A 20,402-nucleotide genomic window follows, 5' to 3' on the forward strand; every position below is an offset into this window, starting at 1 on the left:
CTTCACTGGCATGCCATTTAATCCCCTGTTTATTGTGCACGCTCACTGCTAATGCACTAATGTATACAGGTACAGCTCTGAGACGTGTGTATGTGTACTTGCATGTTTACGTGCATGGATCTCTTAAGTTTGTGTGCATGAGTGTGCTGTGTGCTGTGTGTGTGTGTGTGTGTGTGTGTGTGTGTGTGTGTGTGTGTGTGTGTGTGTGTGTGTGTGTGTGTGTGTGTGTGTGTGTGTGTGTGTGTGTGGATAGATAGAGGCTCCCCTCCCCTCTGTGTGTAGCATTGTGGATGAAGACAGTGTTTGACAGGTTTAAACTGCACACTCCTGCAACAGTCAGGGGGGTTGCTGACCTAGTAAATGCACTCCCCTTCCCCCAGCAACCAAGCATGGTGTAACCAAGCACTGCTCAGCAAAAACAGCAGACCTGTGCGTGATAAGCTACTCTGGCATTCCGGCACGAAATCTATTATCGTTCTTTAACGCAGGTGTATGTGGGTGGGGGGGGGGGTGTTACTGGATATAGGAAATGGTTTGTGTATTAGCAAATGTTTATTACAATACACAATGAAGATGTAGATCTGGTATCACTTTCTTTGATTCCTAATGTGGTTTCACCGGTGCTTAATAGGACTTGCTAAAATAATTCATAGCACTATAACAGTCCAATACATACGTGCTGGTTAATGAATTCATAATGCATTACACACCAAGATGGTTCACAGACAGTGCTGTCACTGTGTTCATGATGCTGCAGCACTCTAGCCAACCCCTCAGATATGATATGTTCTCTCTTAGCCAGATGCCACTGAATCACACTATCAATACTATCCCCTGGTTGGAATTCTCTCTCTTTCTCTCTACCATTAGTTTCACAAAGCGAGAAGGGGAGCATTTTAAAATCACTGCTTCCCAGCATTTATTTTTCTCCCGGTTCATGGAATTCCGATAGCATTAAGTAATGGAAACTTGCACCTGCTCCTGGCCCGGACAAGAAAACATTTCAAATTCAAAGTCGAAAGACCCTCATGGGTCCTATAAACGAGGTGGAAGGTTAAAAGCTTTGACTTACAACTCTTAAGAGGCAGTTTGCACGCATTACCAAAAATACGCTCACTACATTTGGACACGGCAGAGGACTGCGCTGAGGGAGAGAGAGAGAGGGGGAGGGGGGTGGAGGGGTGACATGCCTTTGTTTCCACACATTTGATAGGTTTCCTCCTCTCTCACATTGTCACCGTGAGATCAAAGCAGCAGTGCCAGGGTCACGGTGAAAAAGAGCTGTTCCTAGTGTTTTGAGTCATCTGCGGCAGCCGGCAGGGAGAGAGAGGGGAAACTCACTGGCATCCTCTCGCTGCCCCAGGGGAGCCCGTCGCCACAGCAACGGCAACCACCGTGAAGCTAGTCATTTCTGGAGTCACGCAATGAAAGGCGACACATTATTGCCACAGTCAATCGACTCTGTTTATAACCTGTGTTGTGACAGCCCAACACTTTAACTGAAGCCTCACTGGGCTCTTCTCTCTCTGTGTGTGTGTGTGTGTGTGTGTGTGTGTGTGTGTGTGTGTGTGTGTGTGTGTGTGTGTGTGTGTGTGTGTGTGTGTGTGTGTGTGTGTGTGTGGGTCAGGAATAGTGTTAACAACCCTTTGTTTAATAAACACTAATTAGCACATTGAATGCCTAATTAAATCACAAACACTGATCTGAGCACACTGTTCACGTGTGTATTATAGCTCAGGACTAGCTCCAGTTGAGCTGGGCCTCTCACGAACATACTGTTGTTCACATTCATCAGCCATGCACCTGTTTGGCTGGTATGGAGTAAGTCACTCCATAATGCAGTGGTACAGACACTTTAACAACATCTCGTATTTTGCAGGACTCCTCTTCAATCTTGCACCACCTCTCTCCTCTTTATGCTCTCATTTTAGCACCAGTGACTGAGATTTCTCTCAGTGCATTTTCAGCAAGTTAACATTTATTGTCATGACTCTTGCACTGGAGGCAGAACTGAGCGATTTCCGCTAGATGGGCTAGTCAAATTTGGTTATTGTACAAATTCATGAAAACAAAAATGTGCTTTTTGGCCTTCATTTAAGGTTAGGATTAGGCATTAGGTTTAGCAGTGTGGTTAAGGTTAGGTTTAAAATCCAATTTTATGACTGCGGCTGTGCCAGCTAGTGACCACCAATGCTGCCTCCAGAATAAGATTCATGGTGAAAAATGCTAACCTGCCCATTTCCATGGCTCTGGGTTTCCCGTCAGCAACCCAGCAGGGGGGCAACTGGTATCTGGTATCTATTGGAGCTAAACTTCACTTATCCATTCCCTCCCTATCCACCATCCCCACGACCGTCATGCCATATTAGATCGCTCCAGCGGAGGTCAGAGCATGGGCAACAGCCCTCCCTTCCCTGCCCCTCACCCCTCGCTGTTGTGTCACTGTTGTGACAGGTACACTCTCTAACCATGACAACACACACACACACACACACACACACACATACACGTTTGGCTGCTTACCTCCAGAAGGAGCCCACTCTCTGTTATGCTGTTGCCCATAGCCATAGGCAGGCTGTCTTTTCTGGGCTCGGGGAGGGGGTTGGTGGATGGACTGATATGTTTTCTGTTGGACGGCTTCTCATGAGTCACTGGAAAATATGAGATAGGAAAAACTCATAAATGGAGAGTCCCCACATAATATAAGAGTTACAAAGTGTCTATTCTCTATGACTAGGGACTTGACCTTAACTTGTTCTTAGTTAGTGGTGGACAAATTCAAGCGATTTGCCCAACATTTTTTATCAACTAGCTTTATCAGTATGGAAATCCACGTCAACATCGATACATGCAATTGTATTGTATGGGAGAGGAGAAAGGTAAATCATTAACATGTGTTAGGCATAACCCGACACAACATATTCCCAGTTAAATACAAGTATTAAGCAGTGAGGATGGGGTATTTAAGAAGAGCAACGTTTACGGGATTCCCTCAGACACGTTTCCACCACATGGCTCACTCTTTAGTTTGGAAAAACCTCACAAAATGTCATTTTCTGAACTGATTGGCACGAAACAGTGTGCACACACTGGCGTTTAACATTTCCCTGAGACTATTAAACCCATAGAGCTCTCCTGTTGTCCTGCACTGTAAAGACAAAACACACAGACTATCCTATTTTATTTGGTTTCGTACTCGCTGTTGAATGTATACATGGTCAATTCAGAAAGTAAACCAAATGCCAAATCCTTATTTTCCTCATTGAAAAGCATTGAAGGGAATTGGAATTTCAGTGTACTTCCTGAATTGGCTGGAATTGACCCCATCCTTACTCCACACAGGTTGGATCAGTGGCCGGTCTGTCAAACCTACACAGTCACACACACTCACCGGGCCATGGTCCCAATGAAGGAGCAAGCGCCAGGACCTTATGGTGTATTCTACCACCACCCAGGACTCATTTTAACCCGCTCCCTATGCTCCACTCAGCCACAACCCCTCCCTTGTTTTTTCTACACCTCCGCTGGTTCTACAGCGCTACACTGGCTAGCAGCAACTTTTCGTGACTTCCGACAAATTCCCTGCACAAATTCCCTGCACAAATTCCCGGCCGAGGCACGCAAGCTATTTGAACCACTTTTTTCCCCCACTTGTGTTTTGTTCTTTCTCTTTTTTTTTCAATTCATAATATGATACAAAGGTTAGAACTATACATTCATGTTCCTTCTCTCTTTTAACCACAGGTTGAATCTTTACTTCAATACACAAGGCGTATTCTACCTACTTCACCACCTACTCTCCCCTCACGCACTTGTATTCTACAGTCACCTCAGTTTAGTCTGACTGGTGGAAACCAGGGCAGGTAATGAATCAGAGTTTTTCAATGACCATGTTTTTTTCTCTAACACACACACACACACACACTCACTCACACTCTACTCTAGCCCTTACGAAAGCCTTGGAGAGGATGCGAGTCCGGAAAGACAAACATACTGGATGATTAATCATTGGAGTTGTGCTTCCTCAGCCAACAGTGACTTTATTCATTACCCTTGTTTTGGTGTTGTCTCAAAGAAAACAGAAAACCTAATGATTCAACGTTTATATGCTCTCTGTTCAGACACTCCGTTTAGGGTGAGGTGACCACTGCCAGGATATGTACACTAGAGGCCCAATTATGAGGGTATAAGTGGTCCTTCTTACTCTCCCTGCTTTAAATAATACAGCCCTCAAATATCAGTAGCAGTCTGTGGTTGAGCCAAGAACATTACAGGTGTGTTCCTAAAACCACAGGACTTCATATATAGTCATATATGGTGCATCATCTAAAAGCATGGCTAATACCCATCAGTCAAATACACAGCTTGTGAAGTGGACACATTGGGAAGGAGATGAGGTGCCCTATGTGCTCACAGCCCTCCACATTTTGAAAGTGAGGGTACTCAAATGGGTACTATACTTGGGCATCCATGGCCGGGGACTCCTCCAGCAGCCTCAGGCCCAGTAAGCTGAGATTCCCCTGCCTTTCTTCAATCAGCAATCAGGGGGGGGGGGGGGGGGGGGCAAGGATGCTCGTTTTGGTAAGGCTCCAATGAGTAGGCTAGGCTTTGGCTGCTAATGAGTAAAAGAGGACAAACTAGTACGGTGGTGGTGGTGGTGTGTGCGTGTTGAAGGTGGCATCTGTTGACTTGATCGTGTTAAGCAGGGTGTCAACGCCAGAAACGTTGGGCTACCGTGGATGCTGCCTAACGATGGGGGTGTGTGTTGGGGGATGCAAGGGGGATCAGCTTCTGCGGGTGGAGCCAAGTGCGGCTGAAAAAGTGGGGTTCGTCACGCACCCTCTTTGCGTGTAACATCCCTCTCTTACCCACTTCCTCCCGTCTACCAAACGAGGAAGCGGAGATAGAGGCTGTGGCATGACATGTCACAAGATCAAATCATTAATTCATCTGTTCACCATGCGACACGCTCTTATTCCTGGTGTAATAGCCATTATAGGCACACGAAGATATGTTTCACAAGGCAATGAGCAACTGAGAGAACCAGTCTGGGGTTCAGAAGGAAGAGAAGAGGGGAGGGAGGGTAGAATTATAGGTATTGCGTGCAAAGCTGGAAAGTGTCATATCTCATTGTCTGTATCCTCTCACAAGCTTTCTGAGATTGCTACCCGTGCAGTTCATAAATAAATAAAAAGCACTCACATTTCTTGAGTAATTTGGTCCTCATTTTTTGGGTTGAATGGAATGGAAAGCCTAAAATGACTGTTTTAGTAGTCTACTCAATAGATCTATATTAATTCATACAAATTGCTCAAAAAGTGTGAATTCATTACGAGACTTTAAAAAAAATCAAAACAGCCCTGTCTTGCATTTTCTCTGTGTGTCAATATAATATTGTCAAGTCTCCACAGAAGTGCAGTCTTTTATTGCTGCTCGCTGGGAAGGCCTAGCGTTCAGCTCCCAGCCTTGTAAATATTACCGGGGTGCCATCTTTTGGCAGAGTCTGTGGGCTTTTAAAGAGTTCCAGTCACATTTGAGAGCTCCACTTTGTTCCCCTACCCTCTGAAAGGCCTTGCGTGCACGCAGAGAGAGCACACATATCTTCACTTGAGGCGATGGGGTGGTGGGGTTGGGGAGGGGAAGGCAAGTGGCTGACAGCCACCCCCTTTGCCTATTCCTGCCTCCCCTTTCTCCCTCCTTCTGCAGCTCAGGAAATCCACAGCAGAACGAGAAACTCCAGAGGGAGAGGGAGGGAGGGGGAGAGAGAGAGAGAGAGAGAAGAGAGGGGGAGAGAGAGAGAAGCGAGGGAGGGAGGGAGAGAGAGAAGAGCGGGTGGGAGAGAGAGAGAGAAGAGAGGGAGGGAGGGAGCGAGAGAGAAGCGAGGGAGGGAGCCGCAGTACAGGCAGAGTAGGAGCTGGCTGACCGAAGCCCCGTTGTCACGCAAACTAACCGTCTGTCAATCTTCTCTCTGGTCCCTGACAGAGCGCTGGCATCTGGCCAAACCCTTGCGTGCAAGCCGGCAAGCCACATTAGCCTATAAAGAATTTCATAATAACAACAGCTGTTAAATATTGATGAATGCTGGCAAGCACTGAATGCTCTCTGCAAAGGTTAAGCCTGCAGTGTAATGGAACCTAATTCTTCATTATGATGTATCGAATATGCGGAACTCTCTTTTTAGGTAATGTGGCATGAATTTGAGGACGGACTAACTAAAGGAAGGGGGCAGCTACTTCGGCAGAGGATTTGTTCCGCTGTAGTTTCTGCAGAGAAACAGAAGCCATTTGTTGTCGGTTCAGTTGCTGAGTTTTATTGCCTTGTTATAATGCCATAACACTGTAGTATAATTTGTCTTATTGTTGTCATTCTAAATCAAATACCACGTTCGCATTAGAACTATAAATCCTTAATCTGACATGTTGTTTTTATAACATAAAAAGGAAGTTTGTTCCATGTAAAAGATAGTTATATCTCAGTGAATATGTTGTTGTAACCTAGACTTGGCAACTCTCCATTTCTGTTTCATAAAACAAAAGCCAACTCCAATTTGGGGGGGGGGGGGGAATCACACATTTCATCTTTCACTGTGGATTAGAATCAAGTGAGTGATTTCATGGAGAGCAGGACAGCTAGCGGAAGCCATATTTCTAGAGGGAACTTTTTTTTCTCTGTGAGCACATGAAAACAAAAGGCTCATTTGTAGCTGAAGATACAGAGCAAAGGGAAGTGATATCAGGACAAAGAAGAAATTCTATCATATAAACAGAGGTTTTCATAGAAACATGATTGCTTCCATTGCTGTTATAATTGTCTCAGAATTGGAGGGTAATGGAAGTGTCTACATAGACCCCTGTACTAACTGGCAAAACATACAGTAACTTAAATGTTTGAACTTACGGCTTGAATGTTACTGGCATATAACTGGTGCAGATACTTCCATTCAGTATGTTGTTTGACATTCAAAATAGACTATCATAGGTTTGTATATTACCCAGACATATCTGAAGCTAAAGGTAACTCAAGCAAAAGATTTCATGGCAAAATGACAGCCTTGACCACCTCTACGGCAGCAATGTGGCCTCAATAACATTCCGGAATGCTCCATGTCATGTAATGGGAAAACAAACCAAATCCATGTTTTCCGCTACTTATCCACTCCATTGGGAAGACCAACAACATGCAAATACGTTTAAGCAAATGGCCACAAGGAGTGTATCCATTAGCATGAGATGAGGAAATTAAGCAGGAAGCATTTTTTTCTCGTGCCCAAATGAAATCATCAGTGAATTTCCATTTGGTTATAGGCTTACGAAAGCGCCGTTCAATGATCTGAGGGTTTGTTTTGAGGGTTTGTTTTGTTTTGGGATCTTAAAGTTCCTTATGTGGATATCAGTCACATATTTTATTCATCTCCAGCAGGTCAGACCAGGATAGACCAATCCATGAGTCATTTTCCTTACCCTCCACTAGTTTCCAAGACAGGATTAGAAGGAGACGCGCACGGTGAGAACGTTCCTGGGAATCAATGGGCAACTCCATTGTTTCAGCCGCAGCGGCACTCTGACTGACTGGATGTATACAGCAGTTCTATTTCTATCTGTAGTAAATAACGGTTTCCTTTGATAAACTAAACTTGCTAATTCATTTGTTTCTGGGTTCCTCCTCTTCCAGACGCCAAGGGTCGTTGCGATAAAGCTTGACTCTGTTATGGGCAGGGGCTGGGGGACTGGCTTCTCTGTTGCTTTATCAACAATATCTTGTTGCCCGTTGAAGTTCTCTCCTGTCCCAGTCATATGGGTTGGGGGCTAGCCATCTATTCATGTAAGAGAGAGAGAGACCAAGGGGTTGCATTTTACAGTGATATAAAACCGGAGCTGGAGACCTCACACACTGCATTGTCTGAGGCCTCAACACCCATTAATAACCTACTTTGTGTGTGTGTGTGTGTGTGTGTGTGTGTGTGTGTGTGTGTGTGTGTGTGTGTGTGTGTGTGTGTGTGTGTGTGTGTGTGTGTGTGTGTGTGTGTGTGTGTGTGTGTGTGTGTGTGTGTGTGTGTGTGTGTGTGTGTGTGTGTGTGTGTGTCCGTCAAGAGCTATTTATAGTTTTTCCTTTTGATTCATGTTCTGACAAGAATGGTGGGAGTGCAACATTCAGAAAACTGCAGGATAGTAAAAGTACAAATGGGGATTGCAACTCGCCACAATAAAGAGGCTATTGCTGTACTTTTCTATTTACATCATCTCCATTTTCACAAGCAGGGTGTAAACATGCTTAACCAGCGATTCATTAATTGTTTAAAAGGAGAATGAACAGAGGTACCCTCTGTTCTCTGAAACAAACTTTAATGTATTTACAAAATATAGGCCTAATGTACGTACACACATGCGAGTCAACTCTTTTAGTAAGCTGTAAACTCATTTAGTAAGCTGTAAACTGTAAAAATGTCATTGATTTGAAGTTTTATTAGAGCACAATCTGAATTGAAAAGCTCCCATTTCCACTAAAAACAAACAACGTTGGGACTGAAATAGACGTGTTTCCAGATGTGGTGTACAGTATAAACCCATCCATGTTTTATAGCATTTTGAAATGATGGCAAATACAGAGAGGGGGAGTGAGAGCCATATGGGATGTTGTGTGATCTTGGCTCTGTAGCAGAGTTATTGTAAGTGTTTGGTAGGGTCCAAGGTCCTGAAGTAAATCCACTTAATCAAAGTCAGAGTAAAACACACACTACTTTGAGGCCCAAGGCCTCAGTTCCAGAACATTAAAGAATTATGTAGCAGATCACATTTTTTATATTCAATCCATGTGAAAGCTGAATCGTCTCTGCAATTTTTTCTTTATGAAAATGGATTGAGACTTTACTTTAGCCGTGAGTTAAGAACTCACTTAAAAGGAGAGAACGTTTTGCCGGTAAAACAACAACAACGATGAACCTGACAATGAATCCCTTGAATATAGCTTTCCAGTTCTTCTACTTATTTAACATGCGTGGGAAACATTTAAGACAAGTCAAACAACGAGCTAGTCCGAAGAATTATTAGTTTTGGAAATAATTATTCGTTTTGGAGCCCTCTATTTTGGTATCTTGAATGCGGAGCAACATTCCATCACGAGAAGAGAAAGGGGAGAAGCGAAGGTTTAAAGCCTGGACAGACAAAAAGAGAGAAGTGCACCGCAAGCAATGGATTCCGACGTTTGAAGCCTATCCCCAAGAGAAAGCGCATACGCTTATGAACACGGCTAGTATTGTCCTTCTACTTAACTGGTCAACACTTAGCTTTGGTCTGTTTTGAGGTTACACTTTCTAGCTAACCAGTGCAGGCCAGGACCTGACACCTGTCTCAGAAAGATGTGATTTTGCTTGGAATGTTATCGTCACCTTCATCTGATGAAGTCACCTTCATCTGAAGTATTGCAACAGTGAGCCCTTGGAATCTTTATCAACGCAACAAGAGAAGTAATCTGTTAAAAAAAGATTATGGTCCGTTTCAGCCCATTGAGGGGAATAATAGCGTGCAGATGGTCCAGCGAGGTGAATCCATATGGGAGCTGGGCCGGAGAGCACCGCAGTAAGGCACCCACAACACGCAATGCGAGCTCACTATGCTAACCTGAGCTACAGCAGCATCCTTTTTCCATGTGGCACTACCGTGCCTGTTTAACATTAACGCCAAGGAAAACAGCTTTGTGGGAAAGCACATATGGGCACCGAACTGTTCTCTTCAGTTTCATTCAACATCCCCAGCGATCCGCCACCACACCTATTGCATGCATGTTTATATCTCTATCAAGAGTTAGTATAGCCAAGCAGTATGCAGAGCAGAGCGTAGGTTAATGATAATTAGAAGGTCATTTTCCATTAAGGAAAATTGTGTGCCTTGCTTCAGCTCTTTAAAAGTATTTTTGTGGTAGTGGAAGAAGTGTTCTGATTTAAATAGCAGATAAGTAAACAAAGGTTTAATACGCTCAAATGTTTTGTCTAACTTGTTGGGAAAGTGATCAAAGTAGGTGATTTGTGTCAAACGTAACAATGTTTACTCACTCACCTCATGCTTAGAATGTGCTGCGCCAGTGCTATGATTTGACATTTCTTTAAGTTATATGGCAGTAAATTCAACAGTGGGAAGTTAGCTTAATGACTGTAGTTGATGCGGTGACAAAAACAATTGTATATATTGATTGGGAAAGTGGTTAAAATGTCAGTTGTTTCTAAAAGTTGAGACAAAGTAGTTGATGTTGTTACTAAAACAGCTTCACCGTATGATTGGCAGAAGATATTCTGTTCTGATTTCAGATTTGAGTAGCAGAGAAGTAGACCAATATATCATACCATCTACAATTTTGATTACAGTGCTAGGAAAGTGGTCAGAGTAGCTGATTTGTGTCAAAAGTTACATGGTTTACAGTAAATAGAATGTTGGAAGTCACAGTTTCAGAATTAGAGTTTTTCACAATGGGAGGTTTAGAATGTTGAATAAATCCCATTAAAGTGGCTACAGTTTAATAAAAGTTATATAGTTTAAAACGTATAAATGGTATCAAAAAGTTGTAAGCAAGCACTCTATTCCAGACCAGTCTACACATTTTAAAGATTGAATGGCATTTCTAGCATAAACTATGTAAGAGGACTAGTGAGCTAAATAATCTTTTTTTTTTTACAATATTTAAAGTGTGGCTGCTGTCTCAAGCCACATCAGCCACACTTAGAGCTTCAAGCGTTGGACCAGTAACCGAAAGGATGCTAGTTTGAATTCCCAAGCTGACTAGGTGAAAAATCTGTCGATTTCCCCTTGAATTTAACCCTACTCTCCGAGGGTGTCTCATGAGTGGGATATGCAAAAAAACACATTTCTATTTTACACTACAGATTACAAACACACTTGTACATGTGTGACAGAGGACAAATATAAGCACCCCCTATTTTACTTTTTGGCCACACTAATCAGATTGCTAAGAGTTGGCGTGAGGCTTAATAAGCTAGTGTTGTTGTGTAACATTACTGATGAGGGGAGACAGAGAGCCAATGAGCTGAAGAGTCATGGACCCTGTTGGCATTGACATTGTTAATACTGCCTCTAATGAAAGAGGTACAGTAAACGGGCACCACATGGCAACCGTCCAATCGGCTCTCTATGCAGCGAGAAATAACCTGATTCACAAGGCGCGGACGGACCTTGCAGCCCGAGCGACAATCTACTTGTCACACAACACCTTGAAGTCGACCAAAGATAGATTGACATGCTAGCTATGATCCGGACCCCGGCGATCACTTAATCCCTAAACAGTGAGCACATTTACCACTTTACGCCCACTTATTTGCAGTTCTTAGTCCCGGCCTCTAGCTGTTGCTGGGGTTTTTGACGCTCCCCCTGGTCACAATATCATGGGGGAACATCAAGGAATAGCCAGTAATTGATTCTTAACAAATCAATAATCAATGTGTAATCAATAACAATATATGGATCGTATTATGGACATAATGTGGATCAGTGCAGTCAACAAATGTTGCGTGACATTTTCTTCTGGCTCGTATGTGACTTTGGATTTGACATACTGCATGTCATAAAACATCATACACAACATTGTTCAATGTCATGTGCCTCGTTCGTGACCACCCACTTCAGCCCTCTCGACAATCTCCCGTTCGCCCTATTCACATGTCACAGCCAGCATTATTTATACATACAAACATTGTTTTCCCTGTTTATTCCAATCACTTCATTATAATGTAAGGCGGGTGGAGAGAAGAGAATGGGGGTTATTTTCCCATGCATCCCCATCGGTGCGATCTTCCTGCAGGCTGTTGAGGCTCACGCGCTTGACGGCAAGCGACCACCAGATCACGCAAGCCTGCTAAAAGGGGAAGAGCCACGGGAGTCACGCAGGCCCCCACCAGAGCTACACAGGCAGCCCTGCTGAACTCTCTCTCTCTTTGTGGAATTTCTTTCCTTCTTAATATGTTTGAGTCAATCAGTTGTGTTGTGACAAGGTAGGGGTGGTATACAGAAGATAGCCCTATTTGGTAAAAGACCAAGTCCATATTATGGCAAAAACAGCTCAAATAAGCAAAGAGAAACAACAGTCTATCATTTCTTTAAGACATGAAGGTCGGTCAATACGGAAAATTTCAAGAACTTTTAAAGTTTCTTGAAGTGCAGTCACAAAAACCATCAAGCACTATGATGTGACTGGCTCTCACAAGGACCGCCACAGGAAAGTAAGACCCAGAGTTACCTCTGCTGCAGAGGATAAGTTTATTAGAGTGACCAGCCTCAAAAATTGCAGCCCAAATCAATGCTTCACAGAGTTCAAGTAAAAAACACATCTCAAGTGCTCAGTGCTCATCAACAAGCGCTCAGCATATGTGGAAACTCCTTCAAGATTGTTGAGAAAGCATTCCTCATGAAGCTGGTTGAGAGAATGCCAAGTGTTTGCAAAGCTGTCATCAAGGCAAAGGGTGGCTATTTTGAAGAATCTCAAATATAAAATATATTTTGACACTTTTTTGGTTACTACATGATTCCATATGTGTTATTTCATAGTTTTGATGTCTTCACTATTATTCTAAAATGTAGAAAATAGTAAAAATAAAGAAAAAACCCTTGAATGAGTAGGTGTGTCCAAACTTTGACTGGTACAGTATATATTGCTCATCCAATGAAGCTTTAGCGTCCAGTGTACACACTATACAATAACTTGTCTTCTGTTCCACTTAACTACTGTCACTCTCAATATAGGCACATTTTTCTCACTATACATGCACATGAATTTCTGCCACAATCTATTCCTCCCCTAGATTTCCGCTACATTCCGTGCTCAATGTTGTTTATTAAAAAAATCAAACATGAGGGCGAAATACTAAACTGACTGGATTCATTTGAGATGCAGGATGCAGTCGCTGGGGGCTAATGTTTTGTCTAACAGCCATGGCCACTGGAGCTACTATTCCAACCGTCTGGGAGGAGGAGGAGGAGGAGAGGAGGAAAGAGGAGGAGAGGATTTTTATGCTACTATCCCAACCGCCTTCTCCAGAGGGGTGAGGAGGAGGAGCGATGGAGGAGGAGGGGATTTTGGTGTTGTTGGTGAGCTGCGAGGCCACTAAGCCATGCGATTATCATATTACCACGTGATCTGATTTGGGGCTGGTCCCTCCCTCTACTAGGAAAAAAAGCAGAGCTCTTCTCACGGAAGCCCGAGGGGTAGCTGCCGGGGTGTAACAGCATCACCTCTGAGGTCAATTCAAAACCTCCCCCACATTACTGCTCCCCATCCCTCCATACTCCTCTCTTCCTCTGTTCATATCCTTCTCCCTTGGTCTCCACCAGTAAGATCAAAAAACCTCACTGAGTGAAGCAGTGGATCAGTTGAGTGCATGATGAAATAGCTGAACATAAGTTACTCCTGAATTTGTCCCTCGTTACCCAAAACAACCGGGACAGCACCAGACAGCTGTTCCATCTGTGTTAATCGCTTCTCGATCGAGATCAACGTGTAATGGACCATTGGGTCTGGGCCTTAAGCTTTTGATGTGCACGGCTTGTGATATTTTGAGGGGAATAATTGGCATCCTGAACATGAGTCCACTGTGAGAATAATCCCCAAAACGGACACCTCTAAAATGCCTATTGTGTGTGTGTATGTGAGTGAGCGAGTGGTTGTTTCTATGTTTCTATGTTTACCCTCATCTACAACTGCCCAGTGTTTACAATGTTTTTCATTAAACCAGATTACAGCAGTGTATGAATCTGCCTGGGTTTTACTGCTGATCCGATGAGCAGCTAGGTCAGGGCATCAGTGAGCAGCCTGCCAGCGGAGCTCCAGTCAAGCAGAGGCTTCCATGATTTTGGATTGTGCCATAGAGTAACAAGCAGGAGACCTCCGGAGGGCAATAGGGACAGTTGCCTGGCCTAGCTGGGCCCAGATTGGGGGGAGCTCCAAGGCCCTGCTGGCCCTGTCAGGGACTGAATCATGCAGCTGTATCCTGGGGAGAGGAGGAAAACAGACAGGGGGCCTAGACCTTGGAACCTTGGAGCTGCCACAGCCATGTCCTTCTCCGCCGACTACTGACACAGTACGGCCCATGGAAAGCTGGCAGCCTCTCAACTTCCAGCTGCTTTTGGCCCGGGTCTCCGTCTTCCAAAACAGTGAATGGAGTAATTATCTGCACTATTCAATAAAGAGCTCAGCATTCTATATTCTGGCAAGGCCTGGCCTGCCTCGGTCTTTTTTCTCTCACACTGATGCCTAGCATCTCATATCCTAAAGGTGAATTGGCACAAATTATCCAAAATATTATTATGGTTTTCATGTGAGTCAGACTTGATTCCTGTTGCAGGTTTAGGCCACAGCGATTTTAAATCCCTCATTTAGGTAAAGAGCCAAATGAAACGCTAGAAACTAAATTACTTCTCATTCCTAAATGTTTAGGGATTGAAAACGATGCCAGTCTGTATAGAACGGTTTGTGATGGGATAGTGGAAATTAGAAAAGGCCTTCTCATTCCCTTTCTCAAAGCCTAAAAGAAGAGGGTAGACGGGTGTTCAATGGGATGGTGAATCCAGCTTAAAGCCGTTATTTTTTTTAGACCAAATGACTATCAAAAAATGAATCTCACAGGCAATATTTAGGGGGAGTAGGTGCCACCCAGACCTTGTCACGAGAATGGGCCACTGTTAACAAACTCCCTGTAAAGAGTGAATGGTCTGAAATGGCGACCTGCAATCTTACATTTTGCATATCAATATTGTAGATCATCCATGATCACTCTTAGTGGAGGCAAGTTAATTTAAGTTATATTGGAAACACGTGAACTTCACTATGTTGCCCTATAGGGCGCTCCTTCAAAGCCTGTTTTAAGGATCATCTGTCAGATCCTGTCTCAACGTTAGAGACAGAAAGCTAATCAAATATTGCCAATGACTAAACGCAATGATGTCTAGACCCATCAGGACCTTTGAAGACATGAAGCCGTGCTACAGGATGTCCTGAGAACATGTGGGAACCTTAGTGAGATGAAGAAGGAGGGAAATGGGATACGTTGCATGTGTGCCCTAATGTGCGGCACGCTTTGCCAGATAACACTGGTAATTATCGCTGCCACAGTAATGAAGTTCTCATCATCCTGAGCAAATAAACTGTTTTTTGGGGTTGGTGTTTTGCTAGCAGCTGAAGGAAGAAACCTGTGGCTAGGATTGTTGGAGCGGGGCCCATGATTGGCTGGATGGTTGGAGAGGGGCCCATGATTGGCTAGATGGTTGGAGTGAGGCCCAATTGTTGGGCAGCCAGACCATGTGGTTAGCTAACATCCCCAGTAGTGGCAGCCATAGACTATGTACCAGAGTCCTATAGACAGATCTATCTAAAATGCATTAGGGCTGATGCCCTTGATGTTGCAGTTGAATGCTATACAGACAGGATGTCAGTCCGATGATACTGATATACGAATGCTTCATACAAAACTACTGAATGGGAACCATAAAGGCTATATAGCCTTGGTAGAATATTTTCATGACTTGTTCCTATCACCTCAAGTCATTGAATGTAAGATGTGCTGGTTAGAAACAAAGGACCCAGTCACATCAATCACTCAGGAAAAAGGAAAAGGACTGTGGATATGGTACACTCAGACATAACGAAGGTATATTTCAAAGGACAGGTGTGGTCTCACATTGATATCCAATGACAACATTTTCTAAAAGGAATAGCTAGCATGGTGTGTTGGTTTGACAAAGTCTTAGGTATTTGTGGTTTGAAATGTTGATAAGAAACTACAGCAGCTACCTACAATATGGTTACCTGATTCTTTATGCATTGGTTCAAAAACAGAAGTTGCATTTATGATGCGTTTCAGAGAAGTAAATAACTGCTGCGACTCCATTGCACTTACAGGGCCTATATCTCACTCTGACAGTAGTTTCCTTCATGTTTTCCTTACAGTGGAAGTTGATTTATGACACGCCCACAGGAATCTCTTTCAAATGACTTCAGTATGTTTCCAGAGTGGGGAACATTGCTGATTTCGCAAAGTATCAGCAAGCTCAAAAATACTCCTTGTGTCACTTGGAGGAACTCACGCAAGCCTTGAGAGGCCGTTGAGGCCGTTCTCTCTCTCTGAACCTCTTCCACTGTGACCAGTGGCTAGTTTGTTTGGTTTCCTTTATCTTTCCATCAGATGTCTCTCTGTTCTGCACTGAGTTGTGGAAGCAGAACCAATGCAATACACCCGACCAGACCTGTGACCTCTCCCTCTCTCTCTCTCTCTCTCTCTCTCTCTCTCTCTCTCTCTCTCTCTCTCTCTCTCTCTCTCTCTCTCTCTCTCTCTCTCTCTCTCTCTCTCTCTCTCTCTCTCTCTCTCTCTCTCTCTCTCTCTCTCTCTCTCTCTCTCTCTCTCTCTCTCTCTCTCTCTCTCTCTCTCTCTCTCTCTCTCTCTCTCTCTCTCTCTCTCTCTCTCTCTCATGGATGCTCTTTACCAGCTAAGGGAACAAAAAAAGATGAGCCAGACGAGAAAGACATTGAGCCAGACGGAGGCAACATGTGCTAAACTGCTTACTTTCTCACCCGGCCGAGCCGACGCCAGATCAGCAGTGTGGTGTAACGTTACGGACTGCGCTCGCTTACATCACCGTGCCGTGGTGCATCCACAGGGGCCACCTGTGCTCTCCAGATTTTCACTGACTTCACACTTCATCCAATGACCCACCCGATCCACTTGCATCATAATATATCCACTTGCACCAGATAGCAACCTTATCCAGAAATCCAGGACTGCTGCAACTGCTTTCCATGTGACTGAAAGGGAGCAGTAGGGGGGGAGAGGAGGGTGTGCAGAGGGGGGCACGAGGGGACGAGAGGGAGGGGCGCGAGGATAGCGTGCAAAGAGCTAATGGAAAGTTTTAACCTCAAATTAGTCACATCAGTAGCCCGCAATTAACAAATTTCGGGGTGCCAAGTTTACATGCTTTACATTTCAAAGGGCAAAGACATGCTGTTTCTTTTTTCTTGACGTCTGTCTTAAATTACATTTATTAATTGCATGAGCTGATTTTCCACTGCAGCGGGCAAAAGACTGCCATCAGCGATGGAGGAAACTCGTCTGGCGTTTGATGGAAAATCTGAAGCGGATCTGTTCCATATCTAGAAACCCCCCCTACTTTGTAACCATGCTAACTATCCTGCTCCCATCTGCAGCTGCATTTCAATGGTTCAAACCACTCAAATATTTTATTAGGGGAAGTCAAGTAGGTCTGTTGTGTGCTTGTGGAACCATTTCATAATAGAGACGGTGATTCAGAAACGCCCGTGACTATTATCAAAGCCCTTTTGGAAACACTGAGCTTTTTAAATGCTGTTCACCCCTTCCTACAGACTCTAAAGTTAAATGAGGTGGTGAAAGATTTGAATTTCAATCTGTTTTTCTATAGCAAAATGTATTTACCTATACTCGAATCAGAACAAATGTGACTGGACGGCCATGTTAAATGATGGCAATTACTCTAAACTATATGCAAACAAGGTGTAAGGGATTTCCTCCTCTTTGACTGAAGAGGAGAGGCGAGAAGGATCGGAGGACCAATATGCGGAGTGGTAAGTGTCCATGGTTCTTTTAATAAGAAATACTCAACATGAACACGACTGAATACAAAAACGTGGCAAAAACCGGAACAGTCCTATCTGGTGCAGAGAACACAGACACAGGAAACAATCACCCACAAACCCCAACACAAAACAAGCTACCTAAATATGGTTCCCAATCAGAGACAATGACTAACACCTGCCTCTGATTGAGAACCATATAAGGCCATACATAGAAACGGTTAAACTAGACACCCAACATAAAATGCCCACCCAGCTCACGTCCTGACCAACACTAAAACAAGGAAAACACACAAGAACTATGGTCAGAACGTGACACAGGGTTGTTGTTTTTTTATCCTAAAATTAAACATGTTTGCTTGCAATGCTCGAAAACTGAACCAATATTTTGCTTAAAAAATATTACCATACATCAGGTTACCTGCACACCTTACCTATTTGTTAATCTCTTAAAGCTGGACATTTGTCAGTCTATGTCCTTGTCTGTGTCTGTGTGTGGTCGTTCTATTCACTAGCGCTTGATTTGTTTCCACTTTGCTCTGTGGTCCCATTTTTATATAGAACGTTGTAACGTAACCTTAAGAGCTACATCTGGGTCTCTGGAGGTTGGGTTGGAATCTCCACTCATACAGCTGGGACTGATTTTGGCCCAAGGTCACTCTCCACACTTTCCATATGACACGACTGCTGGTTTAATAAGCTTGGAAAGAGAAAATCGACTGTCCAGGGGAAAGTTTATGAAGAGACATCAAATGCTAGGTGTCGTCCGCCTTCTAAACTCTACTCCCTCTCTTCCATGCACCTGCCCTTATCCTGTCCGAGAATAGAGAGCAGATAAATATGCAACAGTCCACCAACTGCAACTGTTGGACAACCGCGGACCACATTTCGAAGAGCCAAAGAAAGAAAAAGATAAACTTAACAGAAGGTTGAACATGTCATTGAGCCTTGGACCTTGACAATGATCAATAAGGCCCAGGAGCGTTCTTTGTTTAACGGTTAAAACGTAAAAAAAAAAAAAATCATTAACGTCATTCAAATCAGCGATCATTTCCCTTTTATCTCCAACGAGAGAGTTTCCAATAAAGAAGCAATGGACCGTGGAGAGAAAAAAACACCATCCCATCAGGGAGAAAAAGTAAGTGTTGGAGGAGATCTGAGGAGGACCGTAAAAGAGCACGGGCCAAATCCAACCCCTGCCATTGGACCATTAAAAAGGTATGTGTGAGAAAAGTCATAGGCCTACACTCTGAAATGTTGAAACACCTCAATGGGAGAGGGCCAGATGTGGCTCAGTCACAGTGACAGTTGGTGCGGGTTCATGTTTCACTGTGCCCTTGGTGGAACTTAGTGGTTCTTTGTGGACCGGGGTTCTTATAAAAGACAAGCGGGCGAGGACCGACCCAGTTAACCCTGGGCCATATGGTGAGCCTATGCTAGTCTAGTTGTGCTGAGAAAATCAGACTCTGGGCCTGTTGTCATCTGAGGAAGGCTTCTTCCACAGACTGTTTTGACTGTTCTGGAGTCACAGAGCCAGGGGGAAACACCCCTGAGTGAGGTGAACAACAGTCCATATCACAACTCTCCTCTCTCTTCTCCTTCCTAGACATCCACAGCTTCAGTCCGTCCAAATATTTTGCCCTATGTGGCACAGTGGGAGATGGCCGGTCCGGTCGCTGATTCTGTGCAAATGCTAACGTGCTGCAACAGGGCAGCATGGAGAGTAGTGTGGACTTGAGAGGGAGGGGGATTTAATGGGGTGATGTCAGCCCACAGAGAGGCCAATGGCAGACAGGCCCAAATACTGCCACTGCCCACTGTACCTACCTGCTCTTTCAGTGCATTTATGCTTTCTCATTGATAGAGAACAGAATAATAATTTACAGAACAGAGAGAATGCTGTGGTGCCCCTCTCTTTTGTGCGAATGTTTTCTTTGAGGTTTTAACTCTTAATGTCCTATTCTGGCAGATTTATAGGGACTGTACCCCACTGGGCACGTACTGGTTGAATCAACGTTGAATTGACTGTGCCCAGTGGGACCTAATTCAGTAATCCTCACCTTAGAGCCTTCTGAATAATTCAATTGGGACGTAATGGTATCAGACTCTGCTTGTTATTGCTGGGTGCAGCGTCACAAATGGATGGATAACGGAGAAGTGAGAGAAAGGGGGAAGGAGAGATGGAGAGAGAAATGGAGCTGCATGCACTTGCTGCTCCACTCCTAGCACAGATTACTTTGTGTGTGGGTGTGGGTGTGTGTGTGTGAGTGTGTTTACAGAAGTGTGTGTGTGTGATTTCACCTGATCTCTGTTAGCTGTGACAGCTTTATAAGGGGGGTGGGGAGGCACCGAGGTCTGGGATTCCCAAAGCATGCCGAATAAATCCAGAACCTGGATTCATTGCGTACAGAATCCACTCACTCGCCCAGCCCACCTGGCAAAATCCCACCCCTCCCTTAGGCCCCCAATTTAGCCTGAGCGCAAAGGTTTTGGCCATGCCGTGACAAACTTAATGGTGTTTAGCCATTGATTCATCTATCATCCCCATTAACCCCATGTCTTTACCTCTATAACCAAATGAGCCCTAGTCTAATGATCTATATCAACATCGCCATGTGACTTTAATAATCCTCTGGAGATGCAAATTCTTTCATGTTACAGCTGACGGATCTGAGCAGTCACAGGGGGAACAGGTTTTAACGTTGTGGGGAGAATCATAGCTGTACATCTGGATTTGACAATGGCAAACATGCCATCGAGAGAGGATGGCAGTTTCCAAACTGCTATTCTGATGTCTTAATGAA

The 20,402-nt window shown here is 44.1% G+C and overlaps 1 protein-coding gene across 1 annotated transcript in view; it reads right to left on the reverse strand.

The window, feature by feature from the left end:
• Positions 1–20,402, reverse strand: part of LOC135517371 (uncharacterized) — a 65,609-nt gene that overhangs the window by 15,318 nt on the left and 29,889 nt on the right. Inside the window, exon 4 of the mRNA XM_064941603.1 lies at positions 2,524–2,651. Within this exon, the coding sequence (XP_064797675.1) occupies positions 2,524–2,651 (128 nt within the window). The remainder of the gene's footprint in view (positions 1–2,523; positions 2,652–20,402) is intronic.

This window comes from Oncorhynchus masou, chromosome 28, assembly GCF_036934945.1.
Source record: "Oncorhynchus masou masou isolate Uvic2021 chromosome 28, UVic_Omas_1.1, whole genome shotgun sequence".
Lineage (NCBI taxonomy): Eukaryota > Metazoa > Chordata > Actinopteri > Salmoniformes > Salmonidae > Oncorhynchus > Oncorhynchus masou.